Source organism: Falco punctatus (genome assembly GCF_963210335.1).
Source record: "Falco punctatus genome assembly, chromosome: 1".
In the NCBI taxonomy this organism is placed as follows: Eukaryota; Metazoa; Chordata; class Aves; order Falconiformes; family Falconidae; genus Falco; species Falco punctatus.
Window position 1 is genome coordinate 95,667,445 of NC_137580.1, and position 23,954 is coordinate 95,691,398.

The 23,954-nt window shown below is 44.0% G+C and overlaps 1 protein-coding gene across 11 annotated transcripts in view; it reads left to right on the top strand.

Annotated features, from left to right (window-relative positions):
* Positions 1–23,954, top strand: part of KDM2B (lysine demethylase 2B) — a 125,943-nt gene that overhangs the window by 28,473 nt on the left and 73,516 nt on the right. For 9 of the 11 annotated variants that reach the window (XM_080369810.1, XM_080369811.1, XM_080369814.1 and 6 more), the window contains 4 exons: positions 7,704–7,882; positions 10,759–10,865; positions 20,691–20,784; positions 21,698–21,851. In XM_080369810.1, coding sequence (XP_080225936.1) covers positions 7,704–7,882; positions 10,759–10,865; positions 20,691–20,784; positions 21,698–21,851 — 534 coding nt within the window. Of the gene's footprint in view, positions 1–7,703; positions 7,883–10,758; positions 10,866–17,027; positions 17,400–18,309; positions 19,947–20,690; positions 20,785–21,697; positions 21,852–23,954 lie in introns of those variants that run through there. The other 2 variants (XM_080369815.1, XM_080369806.1) reach the window with 2 other exon arrangements.

The window sequence follows — 23,954 nt, forward strand, 5'->3', positions numbered from 1 at the left end:
TGTTTGTGGAACTGTGCTGTGAAGCTGTCAGGGGGCTGACCCTGCTTAAAAAAATTATTTAAGCCTCATCAGTTTCTTGAGTATTGGTGAACAGTTTGTGTCATGAAACCAGGACCTAGGGCAGAGAGAGGTTAAAACTTACCCCGTGTTCCTGACAGACTGGAAAGAGAAACTTGTCCCTCTAATTCCAGTAGTGTGCTCTGGTGCTGTGCCATCTTTTTGTCATCTTAACTGGCATCTAGTTTTTGCTATTGCCAGCTATTACATGCCCAGGTACTGTGTCTCTGTTCCCTGCACTACCCATTGCATCTAACAACTTGCTTTTTTTGCCAGACCAATTAAGCAAGTCTAAATTGGTGTCCTGTTCATTCTCTTCCTTCTCTCCCCACTTCTGGCATTGCTTTCCTGCCCCCGTCCTGTGTGCTGGCATGGGCTTTGCTCTTTCTTGCAGTAAGGTGGCTCAGAAAGTTGAACTGGCAGAAAACACACACTGTCTTCCTCCCTCACAGAAAGGAGGAGGAAAATATATATATAAAATGTATAAATTTTTAAATGCTGGTTTAGCTCTCAGCACTAACTGGTGCTGGTCTAAAACTTGATGGATATAGCCTTCTGTGTCTGTCATGAGTTTCCACTGGGGAGCTATGCATCAGAAGTGTGCCTGGTGAGTGAGCCATGATCCATGATTAGGGCTTCTGTGCAAGAAAATAATTAAAAAGAAGGTATTTGATGCTCCCTCTAGATGCCTTTTTTTGGCTCTTAGAAATAAAAATGAAATATTATAACACTCGCTTGCCTATGTTTAGCATGTCCGCTGACTTACCATTTTGGAAGTAGAACCATTTCTATTTTTAGAGATGAGCTTCCTGTTTGAGCTCTCTTTAAGTTTGTCCTTTGCCTAACACAGTCAAACTCTTTCAAAAAATCTTAGTTAAACTGGGACAGTTTTGCTAAAAACAGTCGTGTTCGCGTCCAGATATAAACAGCAGTAAATCCGCTTGGAATGAACGTTATAATAAAAATTCAACCTCTCAAAAGAATGTATTTCCATGATGTCGAAGCATGAAAGTGAAATTGAACTGATGGGTTGATGTAGTCATGGTCATCTCAAAGCCTCTGTCTACAAGTGGATTTAAAAATGAGTTGTCCACATAGGAAAATTAACCAGAACAGCTATTTTAGAATAACTCCCTGTAGTCACACTGTTCTTTTGCAATAAGCATCCTCTGCTTTAGCTCATCCAAACTAGAAATTCTGGAGGAATAACACCCAAAATCCTGAATATTTTATGGTGGTTGGGTGATTGTTATGCTATAGTGTCATCATTTACCTTAGTCCAAAATGGCTTTCCAATATAGTTATGCCTTTACCTAAAATATATATTAATATCAGCATGTTCTGGAAGTCTGATGTAATCACAGCTATATACATCTTATGATGTCCTCATTAAAGTGTGGATACTAGGCATGTGGTGTTGTTGTCAACCCTTTGATACCTTTAAAAATCAGCCTAGACCAAAGAAGAGCTGCAGGGTTGCTGATATAATTCACACATTAATCGGTAATGTGAATGGTAGTTGAATTGAAGGTCTTCTTCCATTTCCTAGTTGCCAAGGAAAAATCAAGGCCATGGTGTTTCTCATTATGGGCTGATGATGGTATTTCAGGAGGGCAGAAAGGCAATCTAAGGGAAGAGGCAGTCTTTCCCTTCTAGTTCTGGCTCTTCCACCCCTGCTTGTGCCGTGCTGGCTTTTGTTCCTGAGGTCTTTCTGCAAGTCCAAGTCCAGCTTTGGTCCCCATCTAACCCCTCAGTGAGCTGATCTAGTTCACAGTGTCAGCAGAAAACTAGAAAACCAGAAAGGTTTTGTAACCTCCATTTGCTGGCCCCAAAGTCAGAGGAGTGCCAAGGTCAAAGCCAGAGAAGGTGAGAGCTGCACAGCCAGGACAGGGGGGACGAGACTTTCGAGGAGCAGGGAGCTTGTGAGTCAGCTCAGCCCTTTCCCAGACCCTCTCGTCGATGGAGAGGCATCCATCGGTGCATGGATGGAGGAGCTCCAGCCCTGGAGCTGGATGCTGGGTTGCAGGCTGGGCTTTGTCACGTGTTGCCAGGTGCCCTGGGCACCTCTGTGCTCTTCTTTCCACCATTGAGAAAGTATGTCTTGGAATTTACAATGTAAATAAGGCCATGAAAACCAAAATTGTCCTTTCCATAGAGGGGTGTGGCTCTACATCACAGGCAGTTTTCCTAAAAATAAAAGGAGAATAGATTGCACTGATCCAATCAATGCTTCTTTGTACTTGTCTTTTGAAAAATAAAGAACTCTGCTATTGCCAGATTAACATGTCACTTGGCAAAATAATTTAGTTTCTGTAGGATTCTTGGTAGGCAGAGATGCTCTTGATAGCGTAGAATACAATGATGCTATTAACATGAAGTTATTTAATTTTTATAGCATTTCCCCTACATTTCATCTGTTACTGTTAAATATGTTTTATGTTGAGGCATTCTAGGAAATGATCAATGCTCTTAAAATAGATTTGATAGATAAATGAAACATAAGATTTTCAACAAAGTTATATGCCTTCCCACTTCCCTTGGAACTGTATTATTTTCCTATCTGTACTTGTTCTTTGTGTGCTAGCTTTGTCTTTTCAGCTACCTGGAGTATGTTTATACTATAGATTAATGCATTTGGATACTGTATACACGTTAAAAATAAAATGTTTCTTTGTACATGGATTTTTTTTCCCGTGTGGTTTTCACTGACTGAAGTTTCAAAGAATCATTGAAAATTACAGCTTGTGTTCTGGGTAGATTTAAGGATACTAATTGATTCTATATAATGCCACTAAAACACGTTATTTGCTTTGAGCCTCTCTCTTTAATCTAGTCCTGTAGCATTAAGGCTTAAGACTTTCTGCAGGCCTACACTTTTCGTGTGGACATGCTCTAAATACCTTACCTTTTGCTGCGTGAAAAAAACTAATAACATGGGTTATTGCAGTTTGGCATTTTTATACCAAATGATAAAGCTGCAGGCACCGAAGAGGGGAGGGAGGGGGACGGTGTCTGTCAGGTCCTCGTAGCTTTACGTCTCCATAAGAAGGAAATAATTTAACCCCACTGGAAAGGCTCCTGCTATGCATCCAGTGTGGCTGTGCTGGGGAGGGTAGATCCCTGGGGGGAGGAGGTGAAGGGGAAGGGCAGAGAGCACTGCAAAGGGAGATCTGGGTGGCTTGGGGATATTTGTTTCATGGTGGACTGGGCTGTGCTGGGGAAAATGCTGGTTGAGAAAACTAACTAGGAGAGGCATGAGGGAGTGTCCGAGCTGGGCTCTGCTTATTTCCCTTTGTTCTTCTGTGCCCTCTGGTGGATCTGGGAGCAGCGGGGTTGGGCCACGTCTCTCCCAACTTCAGTTGTTCTTATCCTGGGTCTGAAATGCAGGGAATGTCATGAATAGCTCTGCTTGAGCAAGGGCTTTTTGCTCTGATTCACGTCCCTCCCGGTTCGTATGGGATATCATAATAGTCTCCTGTGGGTAGCAGAAGAATACATGCTTTCCAGCTCCAGGAGCTCTGGAGGGATTAACTGGGATGCAAGTCAAAGCCTCAGTCTTTAGGTACAATTAACCCGCTAGTGAAGCTAGCAGATTTCCTAAGGCCCTGCCAAAAATCCTGCTTTACAAACCAAGGGTTTTTTTTCCCAGTAAGAGGCATAAAGACTAGAAAGGACCATCAGGCCTGACCCTTTGGCATTTGAGCTTGGTTTCTGGTTGTACACACTATATTGTACCTTGGGCACAGATCTTAATTTGATCACAAAGGGTTAAAATATTTCCCCAAGGTAGCTTGATCCTCTTAATGGACAGGCTTGATAATCATTCTTACAGAAAGGACATTTCGTCTTTCCTCTGCGGTGGGAGAGTTGTACCTTTTTCTGCCAGTGGTGTGCTGGGGAAGAGACAACAGCCTGAACACACTGGTGTAATTTTCACCTCTGATTCACATCCTGTGCATTTCTCATATTCTACTGTGTGGTTCATGTTTGCTTTGCTTATGGACCACCTCTTGCTTGCACTGCCCCTGATACCAATGCCAGATCCACTTTAGGGGAAAGGGTGGGCTGATTTGCAACCTGGAGGCTGATACCCCGGGTAATGCAAGTCTGAAGCTGTTTCACATCAAAGCAGGGCAAAGCAGCACTTCGCCTATTTAGAAATGGGAAATGTCAACTGTTGGACCCCGGAGGAGATTATTGTAGTCCCAGAATTTCCCATTCACTGTTCCCTCTCTGGAAAATCATTACAATATTCTATACGTGAAGCAAAGCATGGGCGCAAATTCTATGGGGGAGTTTGACAAGAGCTTTGTGGAATGACTTTGGAGTTGGAGCCCGTCACTCCTGAAGTCTCTGGGGTGGACTTGGTGCAGCTGTGGTTTGTGAAAGCATTTGCTGGTGCAGGGAAGGTGCCTATGTAAGTTGCATTCGTGCAGTGCAGTTTTCTTTCTGACTCAAGGACAACATTTGCCTCCCTGTTGCTCTTGAAGTATTTTTGTGAAGAAGCCCAGAACAGAGAGGAGCAAATCTCTGTACCAAACCACCTTACAGAGGGTGGGCAGTGGGAGGCAGGGACTCTGCACAAGTCATTTTTCCTCCACGTGTTTGTTTCTATGTTAAAAAAAAAATGATATTGCAGCATAGAGCAATGTTATAGGATTTAATGTGTTAAAACCTTTACAGCATCTTGGTCACTAGGCCTGTAAATAAAGGGAACAGATATTATATGTGCTATTCCTCCCCTTAATTTTACTGTGGATTTTAATAATATGCGGGCTGGAGTAACTTGGTATTTTTTTTAAGGTTTCAAATGAAGCATAGTTCTTAAGTAGCTCTTCCTGATTGATTTTATTTTCCAGTTTACATCTCTGCAACTGATTCTTCCATCTCCTTCTTGCTTTTGTCTGTTCCTCTTGTCAAAGATGGCGCTAGCTTGTTTCTTAGTTACTGTCTTTGTGATCCTTTGGGGATTCACTTGTGCTTGATGAGTAAGCAGCAGTAGAGGAGGAAGATGTTTCTGCTTTAGGCTGTAAAATCCCCTCCAGTGAACCCTAGCATCACCACTTTGCCTTTGAGTCACATCTGCTGCGGGAGAGGAAACAATGCCTCTTAATCCTGTGCTGTCCAGGCATTCTTCAGTCAAGAGTTATGTTGGAAAAACATCCTGGGAAGCCAAAGAAGAGGTGATGCATGGTGCACTGAAGCCTTCCCATGTCAGCAATAAGAGGTGCTTTTTGCCAGCTAGGGATCTAGGTATATGTTAATCCATGTGCAGCAGGTAATGAGCTGAAGTGAGGAATATGGTCTGTACGAGGGCAAGAGGCTGCCAGGGTCTCTGAGGTCCTGCTGGGACTCGGGGGGCTGCATCAGGCTTGATTGCAAGGGGTCCCTTCTTAGAGCACAGGGTGAGAGTGTGGCAAGAGGATATCTAGGAAATGGTTAACACAAGTGGTATATCAGTAAAATGCACGGCGTCGGTGATATTCAGAAATCCAGCCTGACCTGAGATCTCTGCACCTGCCACTGCTTTTTGGAGCCTCTGTATGCTTCTTTCCCTTACTCTTTACCTGTCTCCCTTTCTGGATGATATTTTTTAACCTCCTCCTAGGGGCAGAGGATAGAAGAAAGAACTGAATCTTTTCAGGAAAGAAGAGATAAAGTTGGCAGTAAGCCAGAACTGCTAGGAAGTGGGCAGCGAGCACAAGGCTGTTAACGTGTAATTATACATCTCAGATTTTGTGAGCGGTACTCCAGGAATCATTATGTATGGGCTTGTTTGATAGTACTGTGGTTTAAGAGAAAAACATCCCCTCAAATTACTCTTTAATTTGGAAGTCAAGAGACTATCAATTCAAATCTTAGCTCTTCTGCCCGTAATTGATAAATCGTGTACATTTAACAAACCAGCTATTGAACTGGGCCTCATACTTTTAATTCATCAGGTAACTGCTGATTTTTCTTTCAGAAGGGATAATTGAGAGGCTGTACAAGGTCGCTTCCAGCAAAGCTGAGATCAAACCTAGACTATAATATGGCAGATCCCAGACTCTGCTATGCAGCCCTTCCAATATAATTTTTCACTGTCTGTGTACTTAACCCCCCTAGGCTGTAGCCGTTGTTTTAATCCCCAGGCACTGGAGGCCAGAAATCAGGCTGGCTTTTATTCAGGGGCTGGTTTTATTTTATTTTATTCAGGGCAGTTCTTCACCCCAGTTGCTAACCTACTGAGTTGAGAAAAGACTGTTTCCCCTAGATAGTAAATTTAACAACAACAAAAAACCTCCCAACTCAAAACTAGGTTTTATATAGGTTGTTTCAAACAGGCAAATACCAAATTTAAGGACTCCTGTGCTTTTTCACACATTAACTGAACTTTCTCCCCATCCTGCCTCAAGGTGGCAACACTCGGTAGGGTCCTGAGCTCAGCCCAAGGATGCAATCCTGCTCACCGGCCTTGTAGTGAAGAGTTTGACTGACAGGCTAGTGGGACTGTTCCAGATTTACACTGTATAAATTTTTCTTTTTGATTACAAAGCTTTATGGTCTTGAGTTTCTTTCCAGAATCATTATCACATCTGTCACTGTCATTGCTATCAGTAGCTAAGGATGCTTTTAATGGAGTGATGCAATCCAAACTATCATTCTTGCTGAAATACGGCTCCCAAGCACACAATAGGCCAGGTGCTGTAATTATTAATAATTCCCTCTGATGGTGTATATCGGCCCTCCATTTCGTTTTAATGCAATTTATTTCGAGCTATTTCTTCAGCAATGAAAATTATTTTGGAGTGAATTTTTTGGAAGCATTGTGGGTTTGTTTGCTGGAATCCTTCTCTCCTGGAAATGAGGCATGTCTCTCATGGGCTCTCGTTTGCTCACACACAAATGAACTGCTAATTAGGATGATGAAATTGTTGGGAGAGGTGAAACCTTCCAGTTGGCCAAAGAGAAGATTGTGGATTAATCTGTATAAAGCTGAAGGCTCGACTAAAACTGCTGTTCAACATTCTGGTGCTAATGAGACTTGTATGTCTGCCACTCGAGAAGCCGAAAGTATGTCCTGTAGTTTTTGTTGGGAGATCCAAAGTGGGGGCTCACTCTTCTATGGCATTTAGTGCTTCCATCTCCACAGATGATGACTGGAATTGAGAATACTCAGCAATCTGTATAAGGTGTTCAGCATTTTATAGCATCCGGTGATGCAAGGCAGTTTGCACTTTATGGATAATTTTTGTACATGAGTGAAAGCATCTTGAGAGGCATATGGATGTTTAGAAAATTGCAGCGTATGATTTGGAGAGCTATTTGTCTTGCATGCCCCCTGCTACCGTATTATATCACTTCTTCATAGTTTTTAATGTACTTCTGCTTGTGTCAATTCATGTAAAGGAGGAAACTACTCTCTGTGAAGCCCAGAGACACCAGGTGACTTGTTCAGTGTCATACTGGGCAAAAAGTCCAGTTCCAAGTTAGTTTGCTACTCACTGAGCTGCTCAGAACCTGTGGAGGGGCTGATGCTGGTGTCTCATCCTCTAATAAGTTTCCCTACAGTCGCTGAGAATATATACATATATATTATAACATACATACATACAAAAAAATAAAGCCAAGGCAGATGTTTTGAGTTTGTTTCTGCGTGTTTGCAGGAAGCCGACGGATAGTGGACGTGATGGATGTGAACACACAGAAGGGTGTTGAAATGAGCATGTCTCAATTTGTGAGATACTATGAAACACCAGAGGCCCAGCGTGAAAAACTCTACAATGTCATCAGCCTGGAGTTCAGTCACACAAAGCTGGAGAACATTGTCAAGCGCCCCAATGTGGTAAGGGATCCTGTGGTGATGGTGTTTATTATCAGCTTCTACCCAGTCACTGGTTGCTTTGTAAGAAATAAAACATAGAGTTTAAACAAGGTGATGTGAAGTACCTGTGACTCCTGTCCGTCTAGTCTCAGGATCTCATTTTCACCCGAGTAGAAAGTTGGTCTCCTTGAGAGTGGAACAATTTACAGGAGTTAGGTACCTGATGCACTCTTTAATCATGCAATTTGCACAGATACCCAATTCAGCTCAAGGTATTCAGAGGAAATTCTATTCAAAATTAAATACTTATTTATTGTTTTTCCTCCTGTAAGGGAGCTTAAATTATCAGGAAGTTTGAATTCCTTATATATGAACCCCTCCTATTAACTGAAGAATGTTCAGGGGGGCTCCAAAGCAAAAAAGTTGAAAACAGGTGTATTAAATGTAGAAATCTGTACATAATTAAATCAGCATAATCACTGCTATGTCAGAATTGGCAGTGTCAGAGGAGGGGGTTAGGTTTGTACACGTTTTTTAAAGGTGGAGGACTCCTGTGATTTGTTTCCCAATGGAGTCACTGGCAGTGAAACGGTGACCGTAAAATGTGGCCATGTGTGGGTGAGGGTTAGAGCCACCGCTCTGTGACACAAAGTGATGGAGGAAATGGCCTCGGAGGTATCCGAGTGTCTTCTCCAACACACGGCAGAGGGTTTGGGCATCAATCCTGGGTGATCAGGGAACAAAGGGACTTCTCAAAAGTAGAATGCATGTGCTGCTTGTTCCCTCTGTATCTGCTTGTGCTGCTGGATGCTCAAGGCACTGCTGGGTTGAAACTGCAGCTCTATGACATTTTGCTTTCAGACACTTTCCTCCTTGTTTCTAAATGCTATTCTAATTATTCCAGCAGGTTTTTCTCTGGGGCCGTGTCTTGCCTATGCAGACAATAGAAACACCACACTTCTGCCCAAACAGGTCAAAAATAGATGGCAGCTCTAACTGCTGATTTGTAGAAGTAATTCTTAAGTAGGTGTTTGTGGTCTGTTACACACATGTAACAGATCGAATATTAAACACATAATTTAGAAGTTTGTGCAGGTTTTTGCTGTCATTCAGACACTAGTGGGCAGTTTGGAAGTGCTCTGGGGAGTTTCTGGTGTTCAGCTGATCCTGGTTTTCCCAAGCACATCATGTTCAGTGAGCTTCTAAAACATCTGTGCAAATCTCCTGGGTGCTCAGAACTGGAAAATGCAGTTAGTTACCTGCTACCATGTGTAAATGAATACTTTGTATCTGTTTAATATGGCCCGAGTGCACAATGTGTGTAAACCCAGGAATATTTAGATCTCACTGAGAGAGATTTGCATTCCCACTAGGTACTTGGGAATAGGAGAGAAGGTGCTGGGGCAGTGGGTGCTGAAGGGAAGTGCAGTACATAAAGTCAGATATTAGTCAAATACTATATTTGTATGAGTGGTTCCCTTGAATTCTGCAGAGCTCTTTGAGCCCACGTAAAGTAGAAATAGTCGATTTGCGTTCCCTGTTGTGTAAAGACTGTGGGTTGCAATATCAGGATGTGGAATTGTTTCAGAATGAGGGCAGTAACCATCAATTTTGTTTTCACATACAAATGCGATATTCGTGGAATTGGACCTGTTTCCACTGGCTGCACATTATCTCGTTTTGCCCCTTCTCAAAGTACCGTGTGTTATCAACAGTACCTGGTGCAGATGGAGAAATAGATAAGGGTCAGCCCCAATCTGCAAGAATTTCATGTGCTAATTGCCCTATTATGAAAATCCTCTGGGGATACAAACAGTGGAGTTGACCGATAGGGATAACATTCTTGGCTGGGCCTCGAAAAAGATGTAGCAGTCAGGAGGCTAAGTGGGGGGCTCACCACGACTGAATTCTTCTCAGGTCTTGCTGTACGCAGTCAGAGGACAGCTTTGTCACCAACATCTAGGATAGGGCTTGCGGTGCTTAGTGACCCAGCCATGGAGATTCATTCACACGTCGCGTTTTTTTCGGCTGGGTCGGCACGTACAGCCACACTGTGGCCAAACACAGCACTACAGCCTGCCTTGCTGGACTTCCCAAGGTGATTGACTGCTGTTTTCCCATGTTTTGAAACCTGGCACATGTGATCCACTTGCATAACCAGAAGGGAGTGTTAAGGATATCTAGCACAGGCTCCATTATAAAGCAGACCAAGGAACGAGTCGCAGGCTTGTCCTTGCTGTGGCTGTGATGAACAGATTGCAGTTCATGCTCTGACATCCAGCTGTGTTTCAATGGCCCTGAACAATCTTCAGTTTCCATCTCTTCCTCACCTTGCTGGCAGTATGCTTCCAATTGCTCAGCTTTCGCTGTTTCCTTCTGCCCCCACTTCCTAAAAGTTTGGCTTGTGGACAAGAACTTTGGTGAATTTTATACCCAAGTAGAATGAAGTGCACAATAGGTGATAATGTAATTACTCAAATCAGAATTTGGCCAGAACAATAGTGTTAATGTTCCTTGAAATGTAAGGTATTGGAATGGTATAATCTCTTTTATATTTGTATTTTAATGTTCATAAAATTTCTAGACTGTTGGCTACAAAAATGCCTCTGCATGCCAATAGCAGGTGATGCTGCAAGAGGAGGTGCTCACAGGTGCCCATAGCACAGAATTTGCACCCAGTTAAATTGACTGCAAAAACTCTCTTTGGTCTGTGTTGCAAAGGGCTGAGTTGTGGTGATGGAGTGATGTACGTTAACATGTTGGGTCTGTAGGCCTTTTGATGAACAGCAAGGTTCTTGCTGCCTGTGAGTGTCTGCTGCTGCTGTAGAGTTTTAGCCAAAAGAGTATATCCTACCGTGTGTTCAGTAACTAACAGTTGATTTTGGTGGGGATTTCAGGTGGACTTAGTCGACTGGGTGGATAATATGTGGCCACAGCATTTGAAGGACAGACAGACGGATGCTACCAATGCTATTTCAGAGATGAAATACCCTAAAGTGAAAAAGTAAGTTTGTTTAAGTCTTTAAAAAGCTCTACTCTTGACTGCCTTGTTTAATTCCTTTTACATCTTTGCTGAATACAATTTTTAATCAAATCTCTTTGAAAAGTTCATTTTTATTCTTCAGTTTTGAAAACGGCAGACAGACTTAAATAGTAAATTCTCCAAAAGTTCTACCCAAAGAAATCACTTTGTAGGATACAGAAATGTCATATAGTTCACACAGTGTAGTCACAGTCTTTCTGTAGGCTGAGTTCAGATCCTTTCCGGGTTCTAAACAACTAACGGCTGAAAAGTTAATAGGTGAGAGATGTTTTGTGAAATGAAGTCTGTTTTTAATAGGTGTGTGTCTCCCCAGAAACTCTGTCACGGCCCTTCATGACAGTTTACTTTTCAGTTGACTTCTTCAACAGCAAGATCAAATACTGGGCTGACGATACAAGGCTGTGTTTCGTGTTTCAGAGGACCCCGTTGGGGCAGGTTTGAGACTGAACACAAGAGCAGTTTGTCCTGCTTCTGCCTACCTCAGCTGTAGTTTGTGGGCAGGTTGTGACAGCATAACCCCACCTCTCTGTTTCTTCTGTTTGAATGTCTTTCTTGAAACTTTTTATAGGATGATTGGAAAAAGGAACGATTCTGGGGGCCTCAAAATGTGCACTGTCAGTTTCATACGCATTAGTACAACTGAGATAGGGGTTACTGTTAATGATATAAGAACTATTGACCTACATGGCTGATGAAGACCATATAGTCCTGGAAGCCCTTCACTGCTGGTTCTGTTTCAGAGGTGTTTTCTATTGGTCAGCCCTAATGTTGGTGGCATCCTGGGCTCTGCTGTTGAACTGACCCTCTAGTGTTTTGCAAATCATTCAAAACTCTTCCCAAACTGTAATGTCTAAAATAGATTGGTACTAACATATACAAAGGTGCATGCAGTAAGAAAGTGATATGCAGCGTTTACTCTCATTCTGGAAAAAATGAACATTTTGGAAGGTAAAGGTCTCCATAATAGATGAGCCTCTGTGTCAGGCATCATGGGGAAGCCTGGTCCTATGATATGCTCGGCACTGTTGTTTCAGTAGAAGCTAAAGATAGTCTATCATTCTGAAGATTGTGAGCAGCTTGTTAGAGTAACTGGATATGGATAGGAGTGCCAAATTTCACATATGCATTTGGAAATGTCCTAAGTGACTTGCCTAAGGTCACACAGTAAGCCAGTGGCAGAGGAGAAAATAGAACCCAGGCAACTTGCTTCCCAAGTGGTTAGTTAATTAAATAACATTCTATATAATCTGCTGGAGTTGAGAAACTGGATCATGATTCAGGGCTTCAGGATTCATGGATTGTACAAGGTAAGAAGTAAAGACGACGATCCCTTTCCTAGAGCAGGCACACTCCAGATGCTGAAAAAAAAAACGTAGCAAGTAAACAAAGCAAGGCAGAGATGATTTAAAGGATAAGGTAGCAACATGACTAACAGAATTTAGCAGAAAAAGCAGAGTATATTCTTGCTGTTCACTACTTGCATCATGAAATGCCAGATGGTAGGTTTCAAAGAGGGATTTTAGAGAAGTAGCAATTCAACAGATTCCGACATGGAGCTTTTCCCATGTGTGGGGGATGGCCTGGTAGAAAGGAAGGAGATGCCTGATGAAGAAGCAGACACAGAGCCATTGAGGTTGCTGTCACTGGCAAAGTGAAGGTGGAGGTTGACAGCTTGATAAACTAGTAGATGTGATAGGTAGAGGGAAGCTAAACAGTGTAAGACTGTAAGTGCTTGAAATGTGACAATAGAGGTTGATGTGGGGAAAAGGACTTACCGTACATGAGAGTTAAAGGCAAGGGTGATGCAGCTGGAGCGGTGAGGATCTCGCTAGTGAGCCTCATTAAGCATAAAGACTAGAGAAAGCTGATTTACAGCACTATTGGCCCGAAACCCTCATCAGTCTGAAGCAGCAACAAAGATAAAACAATAACAAACAGTGATGGTCAGGAGCACAAGAGAGTTTGTCCTGGCTCAGGTCAAAGATCTGTGGTGCTCGGTAACCTGTCTTCTGTCAGGTGCTGTCATAGATGCCCTGGGAGGAGTGTAAGAACAGTGTGGGCATAAAATAATGCCATCCCTTAAAATTATCTTCTGAACTTCCACTGTCTGCAGTTCAGGCAGGGGCGGTCCTGAGATGGAAGTAGTTTCTGAGTGCTTAGAGACTATCAAGAGATTTCTCTTCCATGAACTTGCCCAGTTTGAATGTGAACTCCTCAAAAGATTAGCTTTCTCCATCTTTGGAAATTCAGATTGACCCTTTCCTGTATAGATACTAGTCACAGCTATTGCTGTGAGCACCCAGAAGGTATAAGCCCTTATTAAAGAGATCATGTTCAGTTGTGGAGCTAAATGTCAGTGCTGTCACTGCTTTCATGCTGCCCATTCTTTTATGCAAATCGTCAATATTCATACGCTTTATTAATGCCTGTTGTTGCTCAGAAATGGGATTGGTTCATTTCATTCTTGTTCTTAGCATTCTCATAATACTAAGTTTGCAGTATGCGATACCCACCATTAACGTGTTCCCTACAAACAAAAAGCACTCCAGCGAAAGCGTTGTGGTTTTGCAGACACAGATGGCATTACCAGACACAAATGTCTGTCTTGGCTCCTGCACGTCAAGTTCCGTGCTGGGAGTGAAGTTAGAGAACGCTCCATCTGCTGTGCTGCTTCGGTTACCAGGAGCACTACACGCGCTGGAGACCGCCCTGGCTTTCACTTGGACTTGCACCATTAACTTTTTCAAAAAATTCTGGGTAATGAGGTTATTTTTCTGTCTGTAAGTAAATGACTACTTACCTAATAGGAGCCTTAGAGGAATGAATTAAGTGGGGAAATGGTTTATGTCAAAAAATGTGTAAAACATCCCAAGTACTACCTCTTAAGTAAGACAACATGAGAAATTAAGGGGATAGCTAGCCGAGATTGTAGTATGACAAACTTCAAACTGGTATAAGTTGGCATTGCCCCTGAAAAAAACCAGTCTCATGCCCATGTTGTCCCATCCTCACTGCTAGTACATGCTGTGGTGCAGCTGCAGAGTAATCTGGACTGGAGACTGGTCTGGCTGAAAACTGGCTCAGAAATGAAGAAAAACTGGTTACTTTTCAGGCCGTCCAAACCACCACCACATGGCTGCATAAATGCTTGCGCCAACCAAAGGGCAGTGCAGACGTGTGAAAAAACCATAGCAGTGGGATCAACAAACCCCTTCTGCAGTTCACACAAGGTGCAGGGCCACAGGCCTCTGGGTGAGCAGAGCGAGCAGCTCATTGCAACCGAGGAAGCCTGCTCCTGCCTCCCCCCCTCTTTCACATCCCTGGGTGTGAGTTCTGTGAAGGGCCTCACAAACAGGAGCCTGGCTAAGAGCAAGCAGCATGCTGTGTAACCAGGAGCCAGGGCAGGAGGAAAAGGCAGTGCTGCTGTAATATCAGCTTTTAGGGGCAGAAGTTTGTTATTAGCACCTCGGATGCCTGTGGTACTGCAAATCCTAAGGGTACGAAACTGTGACAAAAGGAAACTGAACTGGGCTCAGAACTGCTGCCTTTTGTCATGGTGCACCATGACCATTTTCAGGTAGCTCAAAACAAGCTCAGGTTTAGGTTTCTGTTTAAATTCAACTAGGACTGAAGCAATCTGGATACAGCTGAACCTGAACCAACCAAAAAAAAAAAGTAGTAATTTGATTTCTTGTTTATCAAAACAGCCCTGCTGAAATTACTCTCCTCTTTATTAGGTTTTGTTTTTAGCCTGGCAAGATTATTTGCAAACCAGTGGCAGTGAAACAGCTACTGTGCCAGGTCATGACGGCCATAGAAATAGTAACAGGAACTTCTAAGAACTTGGTAATGTTTGTGCTATAGCACAAATGAAAATGAAAGCCTCAGCCACTACAACACCCTTTTTGCCTTCAAAATTCTTCCTATTACTTAAAATATCTAAGCACTGCTATAATAGGTCTTTATATTGCTGCTGGCTTTCAATTAAGGAAGTGGTATCTTGTATGAAGCATCTAGCTGTTCACAGAAGGATGCTGCTCTGTTACCATGTACTTAGCCCTGTTTTCCCTCTCCTAGGCTGTTATTCAGACATCCATTCCTTTCTATTCATTCCTTTACTAAGTAGGGATGGATTTAAACAGATGCTAAAATGCTCTGCTGAGCTGTGGTCTAATTAGAAGCTGAGGGTGTGCCCCTGGAGACAGAGATTGCCCTTTGAATTGAGGGAGCTTGCAGGTCCCGTAACGCAACCTGGCACTGCTTTATGCATGTGGGATATTCGTATGCACTTGGTATGCCATTTGTGAATTGCTTTTGATACAAAACCGCTCTATAAAAATAATTAAGTACAAGAAAATTAGACCAATATGCACAAGTTCCCATTAAAACTTTCCAAGCTAGCAAAGTAAATAAAAGGTTATGTCTTCAAGTCAGTGCGTTAAGTCTCAAATCCTCGTTTAGGCAGAGCTTGGAGGACTTGGTTTGTGGTGAGCCTTCAGCTGAACAGCCATGTCACAAGGATGGAGAGAGGAGTTGCATTCTCACAGATACCAAAATGCTGTTCCAGGGGCAGGCGCGCTGTGAATTAGCAGCTTGATTCTTTTCCTTGCAGTGGTGGGTGCCTTCTCAGAAACTGAAGCTTCCAATCAAAAAAATCCACAAACACCAAAACCCAAAACCAAAACAACCCCCTCAAAATAACAAAACACCAAAAAAACTCTCACCAAAACAGAGGCCTCTTCATTCCTAAAGCTCAGAAGCAATCTCCCCAGTGCAGCAGGCTTGTGTCGGGCTGGGAGGGCCGCTGGGTGCACGCTGCTGCTCCGGGTGGGCTCTGGGTGCCTGGGTTTGCTGGCCAGCACCCGGCATTGCCCCCACGGGTGGTGGTGGCATGGGTGGTGGGGACACTGTCCACATGGGCGGCATGGGGAAAGCGTGGCCGCTGGCTTTGGGCCCGGTGTGATCTGTGAGAGGCACTTGCAGTTGCTTTATGAAACCTCTGGAGCATGGTGGAAAATAGGCGAGCTCTTACCTCGGGTGGTGTGTTTTGTCTGATGGCTCAGCCCGTAACCCCCTCAGGGCAGGAACCGGATCTTTATGTGCTTTTGAAGTGCCTGGTTCATGCACGTTGTGTAATAATTAGTGACTACTTAGTTTTGGTAGGCTGTTTGCTTGTACTTAAAATGACCAGAGCCGGGTTGCCCCGCTCTCCTGAGTGGGGAACGGGGCTGAGTGTGCTGGTGCCATGGGGCGGCTGCGGGGCCGGCGGCCGGAGCACGGGCCCGCCCGGCCGGGGCGCTGGAGGGGCCCAAGGTGGGCAGCGCCGGCCTCGGCGGCTGGAGGTGGGTGCTGCAGGGGCCCTCCCCGAGGAGAAGCCCGGGATCTTCCCTGAGGGGGTAGCCAGGGTACTAAGGAGAAGCCGGGGCTCTTCCCCAGGGGGTGAGCTGGGACCCTCCCTGAGGAGAAGCCCAGATGCAACCCTGAGGGGGCAGCTGGGATCCTAAGGAGAAGCCAGGGCTCATCCCTGAAGGGGGGAACGGGGGCCTTCCCTGAGGGGAAGCCCGGGCGCATCCCTGAGGGGGCAGCCAGGGACCTGAGGAGAAGCCGGGGCTCTTCCCCGAAGGGGTAACCGGGGCCCTCCCTGAGGAGAAGCCCGGGCTCATCCCTGAGGGGGCAGCTGGGGTCCTGAGGAGGAGCCAGGGCTCTTCCCCGAAGGGGGGTACCGGGGCTTTTCCCTGAGGGGAGAACCGGGGCCCTCCCTGAGGAGAAGCCGGGGCTGTTCCCCGCAGAGGAGGGGCCGGTGGCTGCCGGCGGGAGCCCCGCGGCAGGGGGCCGCTGGCTGCGGGGGCCGGGGTGGCCGAGCGGGGCGGGGGTGGAGCGGTAGACGGGCCGGGCGGGCTGGCCCCGTGTCTCCCGGGTGACAATGGTTTCTTTTGTCTTGCGGCGTAATTTGTGGCTTTCAGTTACAGGGCCCCAGTGTGGGAGTGTTGCTCGGTGCGGGTCAGGCCGTTAGCGTGCGGAGTCGCCCAAAGGTAGCTATTGTTTCCTGCTGCGTCCTTCCAGCTCCCGCTTCCAGATGCCGTGAGGCGAGGCCTGGGAGAGGGGGGACCCCGGGGTGCCGGGATGCTGGCAGGGACGGGCGCAGCCTCCCTCGCCCGACCCCTGGGAGCACCCCTCCCGCCTGGGGAGAGGAGAGAGCGATGCACAGAGCGGGGCCTGCTCCTTTTCCCCGGTTTGGCACTTGCAGTTGGCTCATGGGTTTGTGGTATTCGGTTTCAGGCTTAGGGATTTCAACCAGCCGGCGCTGCTCCTGGGAGGAAGGAAGAGTGAGCTATACTTTTCTCATTGGCCCGAACAAAAAACAGAAGCCTCTGCTGGGGTTTGGGAGTGGTTTATGGGCTGAGCTCAGTGGCAGGGGAGCCCTCGCAATGCCAGAGGGAATAGAGCCGTATGGTGCGCTGTACCTATTGCGAGAGAAAAGGAGCTAAGCTCAGGGTAATGCTGCCTCTGCGTGTGCTCGCGCGTCTCCCCCGAGTTCATGTGCATGTACGTTGCGCCTCTGCGTTCCCCTGCCCGTGTGTGTGTGCCTGCGCGTGTGTGCGTTCGCATCCCGGCGTGTCTGTCGCTGTCTTTGTTTCTCTGTTTGCTTGCGGGTTTGTAGCTATGCGTGGCGAGTGCATTGTGGGTTTGCCTGGGAGTGTGGTATCTGCGCTGGCTTATGGAGCGGTGTCTCTGTGTTGTTTCTATGTTCTCAGCTATTCTGTGTTTGCTTAGTGGTTTAGCTTCATTTGTATCATCTCTCTCTTTTTTGGAGATTTCTGTGTTTGTTCTTCCCTGTGAGTTTGCAGGTTACTCCATATTTCTTCGCATCGTTTCTCTACAAATTTCCCCAGATTTCTGGGGGGAAAGTTCCCCTTCCCCCCACACTGCAAACCCTTTCTCCAAAATAATGATACATTAACTCGAACAATTTCAGGCTTGTGAAGAGCATAAAACAAACTCTTCAGTGGGGAAGGGAAGGTCCCCCACAACAGATTACAAGCAGCTGCATGTTTTAAAACCCTAACTGAGGCTGTGCAGGGAGATAAAGTGGAGTATGCAGGGATTGGATTGGTAGCAGTTGTGAAAAAAAAATTAAAGTTGGGGCATCTTTTGCGTTGCCTGTTTTTTTAGTGTCTAACTCTATAGTTAGATTGTCTTCCCATGCCTGACTTGGGACTGTGTTCCTGTAAGCCACTTTACCTGCTCTGGCCCAGAGCGCTGAAGGCAGAAAGCTGGGACCAGAGCATGCAGTGGGATGTAGTTTATAGATTTCTTTCAACATGGATGCTGTGTTATGGCTCTTCCTGTGTGTCCCCCGTGTCGTCCCCCCCCCCCTTTTTTTTTTGTTTTGTTATGGAAAAAACTGAAAAGTTGACTCGTTCCCCAAATTAGCAGCTGTTAGTGATGAGAAGCTGCTTGCTGAGGTTGGAGCTGAGCAGTGTATAAGATTAGCTGTGGCATGGAGCTGTGCTGGGACCATGTGACTGCGGTGTACATTGGAAGAGGAAGCTGTAGAGGTCAATGCAAAGGCATTGTGCCAGACTCTGGCAACAAGGGAGATTACTATATGGCGGAAGATCGCTTTTTCAGGCTCCTGAGCCTTTTGGTAGCTGTTGGGGTTGGACAAAAGCAGGCCTGTAAGATTAACAGCAGAAATTAAATGGCATAGCTCATTTGTGGATGGAAAGAAAAACTGGTTTTTTTTCCAAGTGCTTTGTAGGTTTTTATTAATCACCATATGTGGCTCTTTCACTAAAACCACCTTTATTGGAATGGAAATTGTGGTGTTTAGAGGAGTTTCGAGAAAATGGGGAAAAACAAGTAAGAAAAAGAGTTGCATGTTCAGTTATATCTGCCTTGGTGTTTTCTCACAAAATTAAATTTTAAGCATTTTGATTTGACAGAGAATCCTGTTGTTTCCTTTCCGAACACAAACAGATCAACAGCTTTGAGTTTAGATTATTGACTACTTGAGGAATAAATAAAACCAGCTAATGCTCAGGCCGTTTATGTTCTTTCAGAATTTCTTAATATGAATGGGTAACTGTTGGTGGGCAGCACTGTCTTAGAAAATTTTTGTTAGTGTGATGTATTTTATATCTGACCTTTTGGAAACTGAAAATAATTGATTCCATAAGGATTTGAATTTTCTGACTTTAAAACAACATGAACCTCTACTATTCAACACTGCCCACAAACTGAGAATTTCCATGTTTTGTTGTGTGGTGTTTTTTGGGGTTTTTTTTATGAGCAATTATTCAATCTGTGACTTTTTGCAGTTTGGCTGGAAGAAAGGCAACTTCCTTTCTGGGCTTCTTTTATTGTTTTTAAATTCTATCAGACTTGTAATCAACAACATCTTGGTAGAGAAAACATAAAAGGAGAAATAAAAAAAAAAAGTGTTTGGGAGGGAAGGACTCATATTTTGAAATGGAGCATATTGAGAGTCTAGACAGCTTCTTGGCTAGCTGTGATTTTTGAAGCATCTGAAATACCCCAGGGGCAGAAAAAGCTCTCTTCCTGCTTCTGAAGGATTAAAAAAAATAATAATTCCAGAGTGGGCAAGAGCAGAGACGTGTAATTGCACAAGGAGAGGTTTTAATTGTGAGATGAAGGCATAGGACCTTTTTTTGAAGCCCACAAATGGACTGTCTTCATGACAGCATTGCGTATCATTCTGTCAACTCCAGCTCGGGATGTGGTTGCTAGGCAGCGGGCTCTTATGTACCTATAGTCTCTCTGATTTGCCAGCCTTCTGCAGACACATGGTAAGGTCCTTTCCAGCCTATCATCTAGAGGGACTTTTGCACGCCGTCTGCATACTGCTGAGATTCTCTACCTGAATGTGAAGAGAAAAAGATACAGTTAAATGAAACCTTTTTTCTTTTTTTTTGCAAATCCCGTTCTGGTACTGTTTCCGTAACTCCCCTCAAAAAAAAAAAAAAAAAAAAAAAAAAAAAAAAAAAAGCCATGAAACGGAGACCGGAACAAGGAAAAGAGGTTAGTGGGTTAAGTGGTGTGTGTTTCCTGCGTTTGCAAAGGTGCCTATAGTGAGAAGGGCGGCTGTAATTCGGCCATTAGTTACAGATGGTGGCTGGAGGCTTGAGATTCATGCAGTGAGATGAGAGCTCTTGTATCTCTTTCCAGCGATGCCGACTTTAAACTGCTTTGAATACCTAAATCAAGACGGCATAAAAAATAGTGGATTTGATACTTAATGATGCTGCCAGCTGGTTCCTTTATGTATTTTGTTGCAGAAATGCCTAGAAATGTGAACAAAAAGGAGTTAATTTGCCAAATGAGGTTTCTGTCCCCCAATCCTTGCAAAAATGGCATTAGTGGCAAGTAGGTAAAGAACATGCAGGAGAATTTATAAGCAAATTGGATTTTTCAAAACTTTGCGCTTTGAAACAATTTGTGTACAACTTCTGGTGAAGGTTATGAATCTCAAGTGGTGAAGGAGAGCATTAAACAGATCACCCCAGGGATTGGCAGTGGCATAAGAAATATTTCTGAACAGCATAACTTTTAATGTTTTTCCATTCCTTAACTCTGAAAGCTTTCATTCCGTTTGTATGAATAGCAAACTCAAACGTTTTTCAGCAGAAACCTAGTTATAGTTACTTCATGAGACAAATCCCAGTACTATAAATGCAGAGACTTAATTGGTGGAAGCAGTATCACACTCTGCAAATTAAATACTGTTTCAGCCTGATTCATTTTTGCCCTTCACTCTGCTTACAGGTACTGTTTGATGAGTGTGAAAGGATGCTTCACTGATTTTCATATTGATTTTGGTGGCACTTCAGTGTGGTATCACGTTTTCCGTGGGGGAAAGGTAGGTGAACCTTGTTTCATGTTTGTTTTTATGTCTTTGTGTCCCTTATGGAAGGAAGGGGTTACTTTCTTTTTATTTTTCTCTCTTACTGTGGGGTGGTGGTTTTTTTTGGAGGAGGGGGGCAGCTAGTCAGTGATTAGTCTGTTTTGGCTAGCTTTGTTGATGTACATTTGCTGAACTAGGAGGACACCATTCACCTTTGTGAAATAAATGAGTGATTTATTTGAAATATCAAATGTGTTATTTGCTGTTGGTGGTGCTTTTAGGCGTGATGTTGCTGCATGGTTTAGAAGTGTCTTGCAGTGAGTATGTGGCTGTGTGTACCCTTGTTGTGTCAAGAGTGCCCTCACAAGTCTCCTTCTGTAGCTGGGGCTTCTGTTTCCTTCTAGAGATTCCTTGTTCCTTTAGTGTGCACATGCACGCTATGTCAGAACTAAAATATCACAGGATACAGAAGCATTAAAATACACAGCGTTATGGCTACATTCTCATCTTTACTGTTGTAGGTTGCTTTTCCCACTTGTAGTATAGGCAGCCTATGGTGGGAACTGAAATAAATACAGCAGATTGAACATCTTTGTGGTACGAATACTGTTCATCTGTATAGTCCAATGAAGTTGTACTATACCAATGCACTGTTTTGAACTGAAAGTAAACTGCAGACATCTTCTGAGTAAGATGTTTCATGGAAGAGAGATGGCAACTGGCAGTTATCTTGCCTCTTCCAGTACATGGACTAATTGCTGCTGCTGTTTGCTTCTGTGTGCAACACCTGGAAAACACGTGTTTTATGCAGAAAGCAGGCTTGGTGTTACACGTTCATTTGTTTAACACATGATAACCTTGTTGGAATCTCTCAGCTATTTATTTTTGTTTACTGTTGATAATAGTTAAATCTTTGTTTTATTTTTAGATCTTCTGGCTGATTCCGCCTACTCTGCAGAATCTAGAACTTTATGAAGAATGGGTTCTCTCAGGAAAGCAAAGTGATATCTTTCTGGGAGACAGGGTGGAACGATGCCAAAGAATTGAGCTGAAACAAGGCTATACATTCTTCATTCCTTCAGGTACTGCCTGTTAACTAACTGGTTTTGGAATCACTGGAATTGTGTTTGACTAACAGTTCTCTGCAAAACAATTTTTCTCATATAAACCCCGTAGTGACCTCTTTATTTGCTGTGGTGAAAGAAAGGCTAGGCACTGAACGCACCTAATTTTCCAGAAATTGACCCATCCCAGACTGATGAAAAATGTACTGTGAGGAAGCGTGTGCAGTGATTACTTGTGCTATACCAGGGAAAAAGAAAGAGGACTTGGTTCTCTGGGGCTGTCAGTCCACCACATCTCATCAGAGTCATACTTACTTTTGCGATTGTTAGCTTTCTTGGAAAAATATTTTACTGGTTTTGTGAACTGTTCTGGCAGGTTTTATCTGCAGTTAGTAACCTGCTGCTTTGCCTCTGTAGCCAGAGGTGGGTCTCGGTTCCCTGATGGAGCTCAATGGAAATTCTAGTACATGGAAGAGCAGGTGCTGTGCTCCCTCAGGGTTGCTTCTTGGGGAAATAAGTTTATTTTACTGCCGTAACTCTTCAGAATTTCTGCTGATGGAGATTGTGCTAAACCTGGACATATTCCAGTAGCCCAGCCACACTTAATTTTTACACTACTGCCCACCTCAATAGCTGTGTTGCATGATTCAGGCTCTTCTTGCAAATCAACCAAACAGTTGCTGCTTTGCAGGCTGGTGGCTTCAGCCCTTTCTGCTCATACCTAAATTGGGTTAAGGATGGTGCAATCTGTAACACTCCTCATTTAAGATGATATGAGACTTTGCTTTCTTTGACTGTTGTGGGACTACAAGTTTGTTTATAATGATATAACACATTGTCCAGTGGATCTTACCAAGGAAATAAATATAAGTAGCATTTCTACATGACAGAAAGACAGATTGGTGGTTTGTCAGCTCTAGAATTACTATGTGGAGATGGGAGTATTATTTTTTTTAGTCCTGGAGACAGAGAGAATGCAGGTGATATGAAGACAGTGACAGTGTTCTTGCCAACTAGGGAGCATTGTTGGTATCAGGTGAAGGCAAAAAATTTGCACATTTTTAAGTATTTGGTAAGAATCAGCCTGGGAGGTGACAGGCAAAATGACTTTGAGAGTGGAGGAGTTAATCCATTAAAGGAATTAGGTCTTCCCTTGAAACGGGTCAGAATGTGCTGTTACTGTTTGAACTGGGTGTTTGAATGTGCCTGCGCTGTTTGCTTAGATCCTGTTACTGCATCTTTGTATTTATCTTCATTCCCCTGTGAACAGCCTCCTATGAATAAGACTTTCTGTATGTTAGTTTAGTCATGATCGGCAGTTGGAATACAGCAAGTTGTGGGAGCTTGTACAGGACACAGCTGCAACATGGTGGCTGAAGTGAAGTGATGCCAAATGTGGTTTTTGACTGTAGTTTCTGTTTTCTTAGGAAAGCCCAAAGTACAGAAACACCAGTACCTCAGACATTTGAGGCTCTATGAAATATTTGAAAGGCATATATGAATAATTTCTCTGTAAGCACCTCATGGATTCAAGGTGTTTTCCTCTGCTCTGTGTTGTTTAGAAAACTTATTTGCAAATCTCTTATTTATGTGAAAGGGTGCTATTTCTGTGTTTGTTTTGGAAGTATAGGAATGCCTAATTGAAAGCTGTTCTAGGTCAGCGAATTGAGCATAGCTGTGTAGAACAGGTCAGTTCCTGTGACCTATTTGCCCTGGTTTGTGCGCATATCACATTAGTTACTGTTTGAATGTGTTTTGTATGTATTTTACAAGTGTTCATAATGTTTAGGTTCTGGTAATGGGTGTGTCCCATACTTTCAACTGAGCCTGATAAACTCTTGACCAACCCCAGTTCATCCATGAGGAAAATTAACTTAATTACAGGTCTGGTCACATAAGCGTAGAGTGATACAGCTAGTGTTTAGCTGGATTGTGAATGGAGAACGTTTCAGCAAAGGGCCTTTTCCATAAAATATCCTTCTCTGCTCCTGTTTTCAAGTAATTTTGGGGGTTGGTCCTACAAATGTAATTATACCGTAGCAGTGTAAGGGTGAACTAGGTAGAGAAGACTGTTAAAAGACACATGAGGGAGTGAGATCATAGGCTTGTGGGAGAATGAAG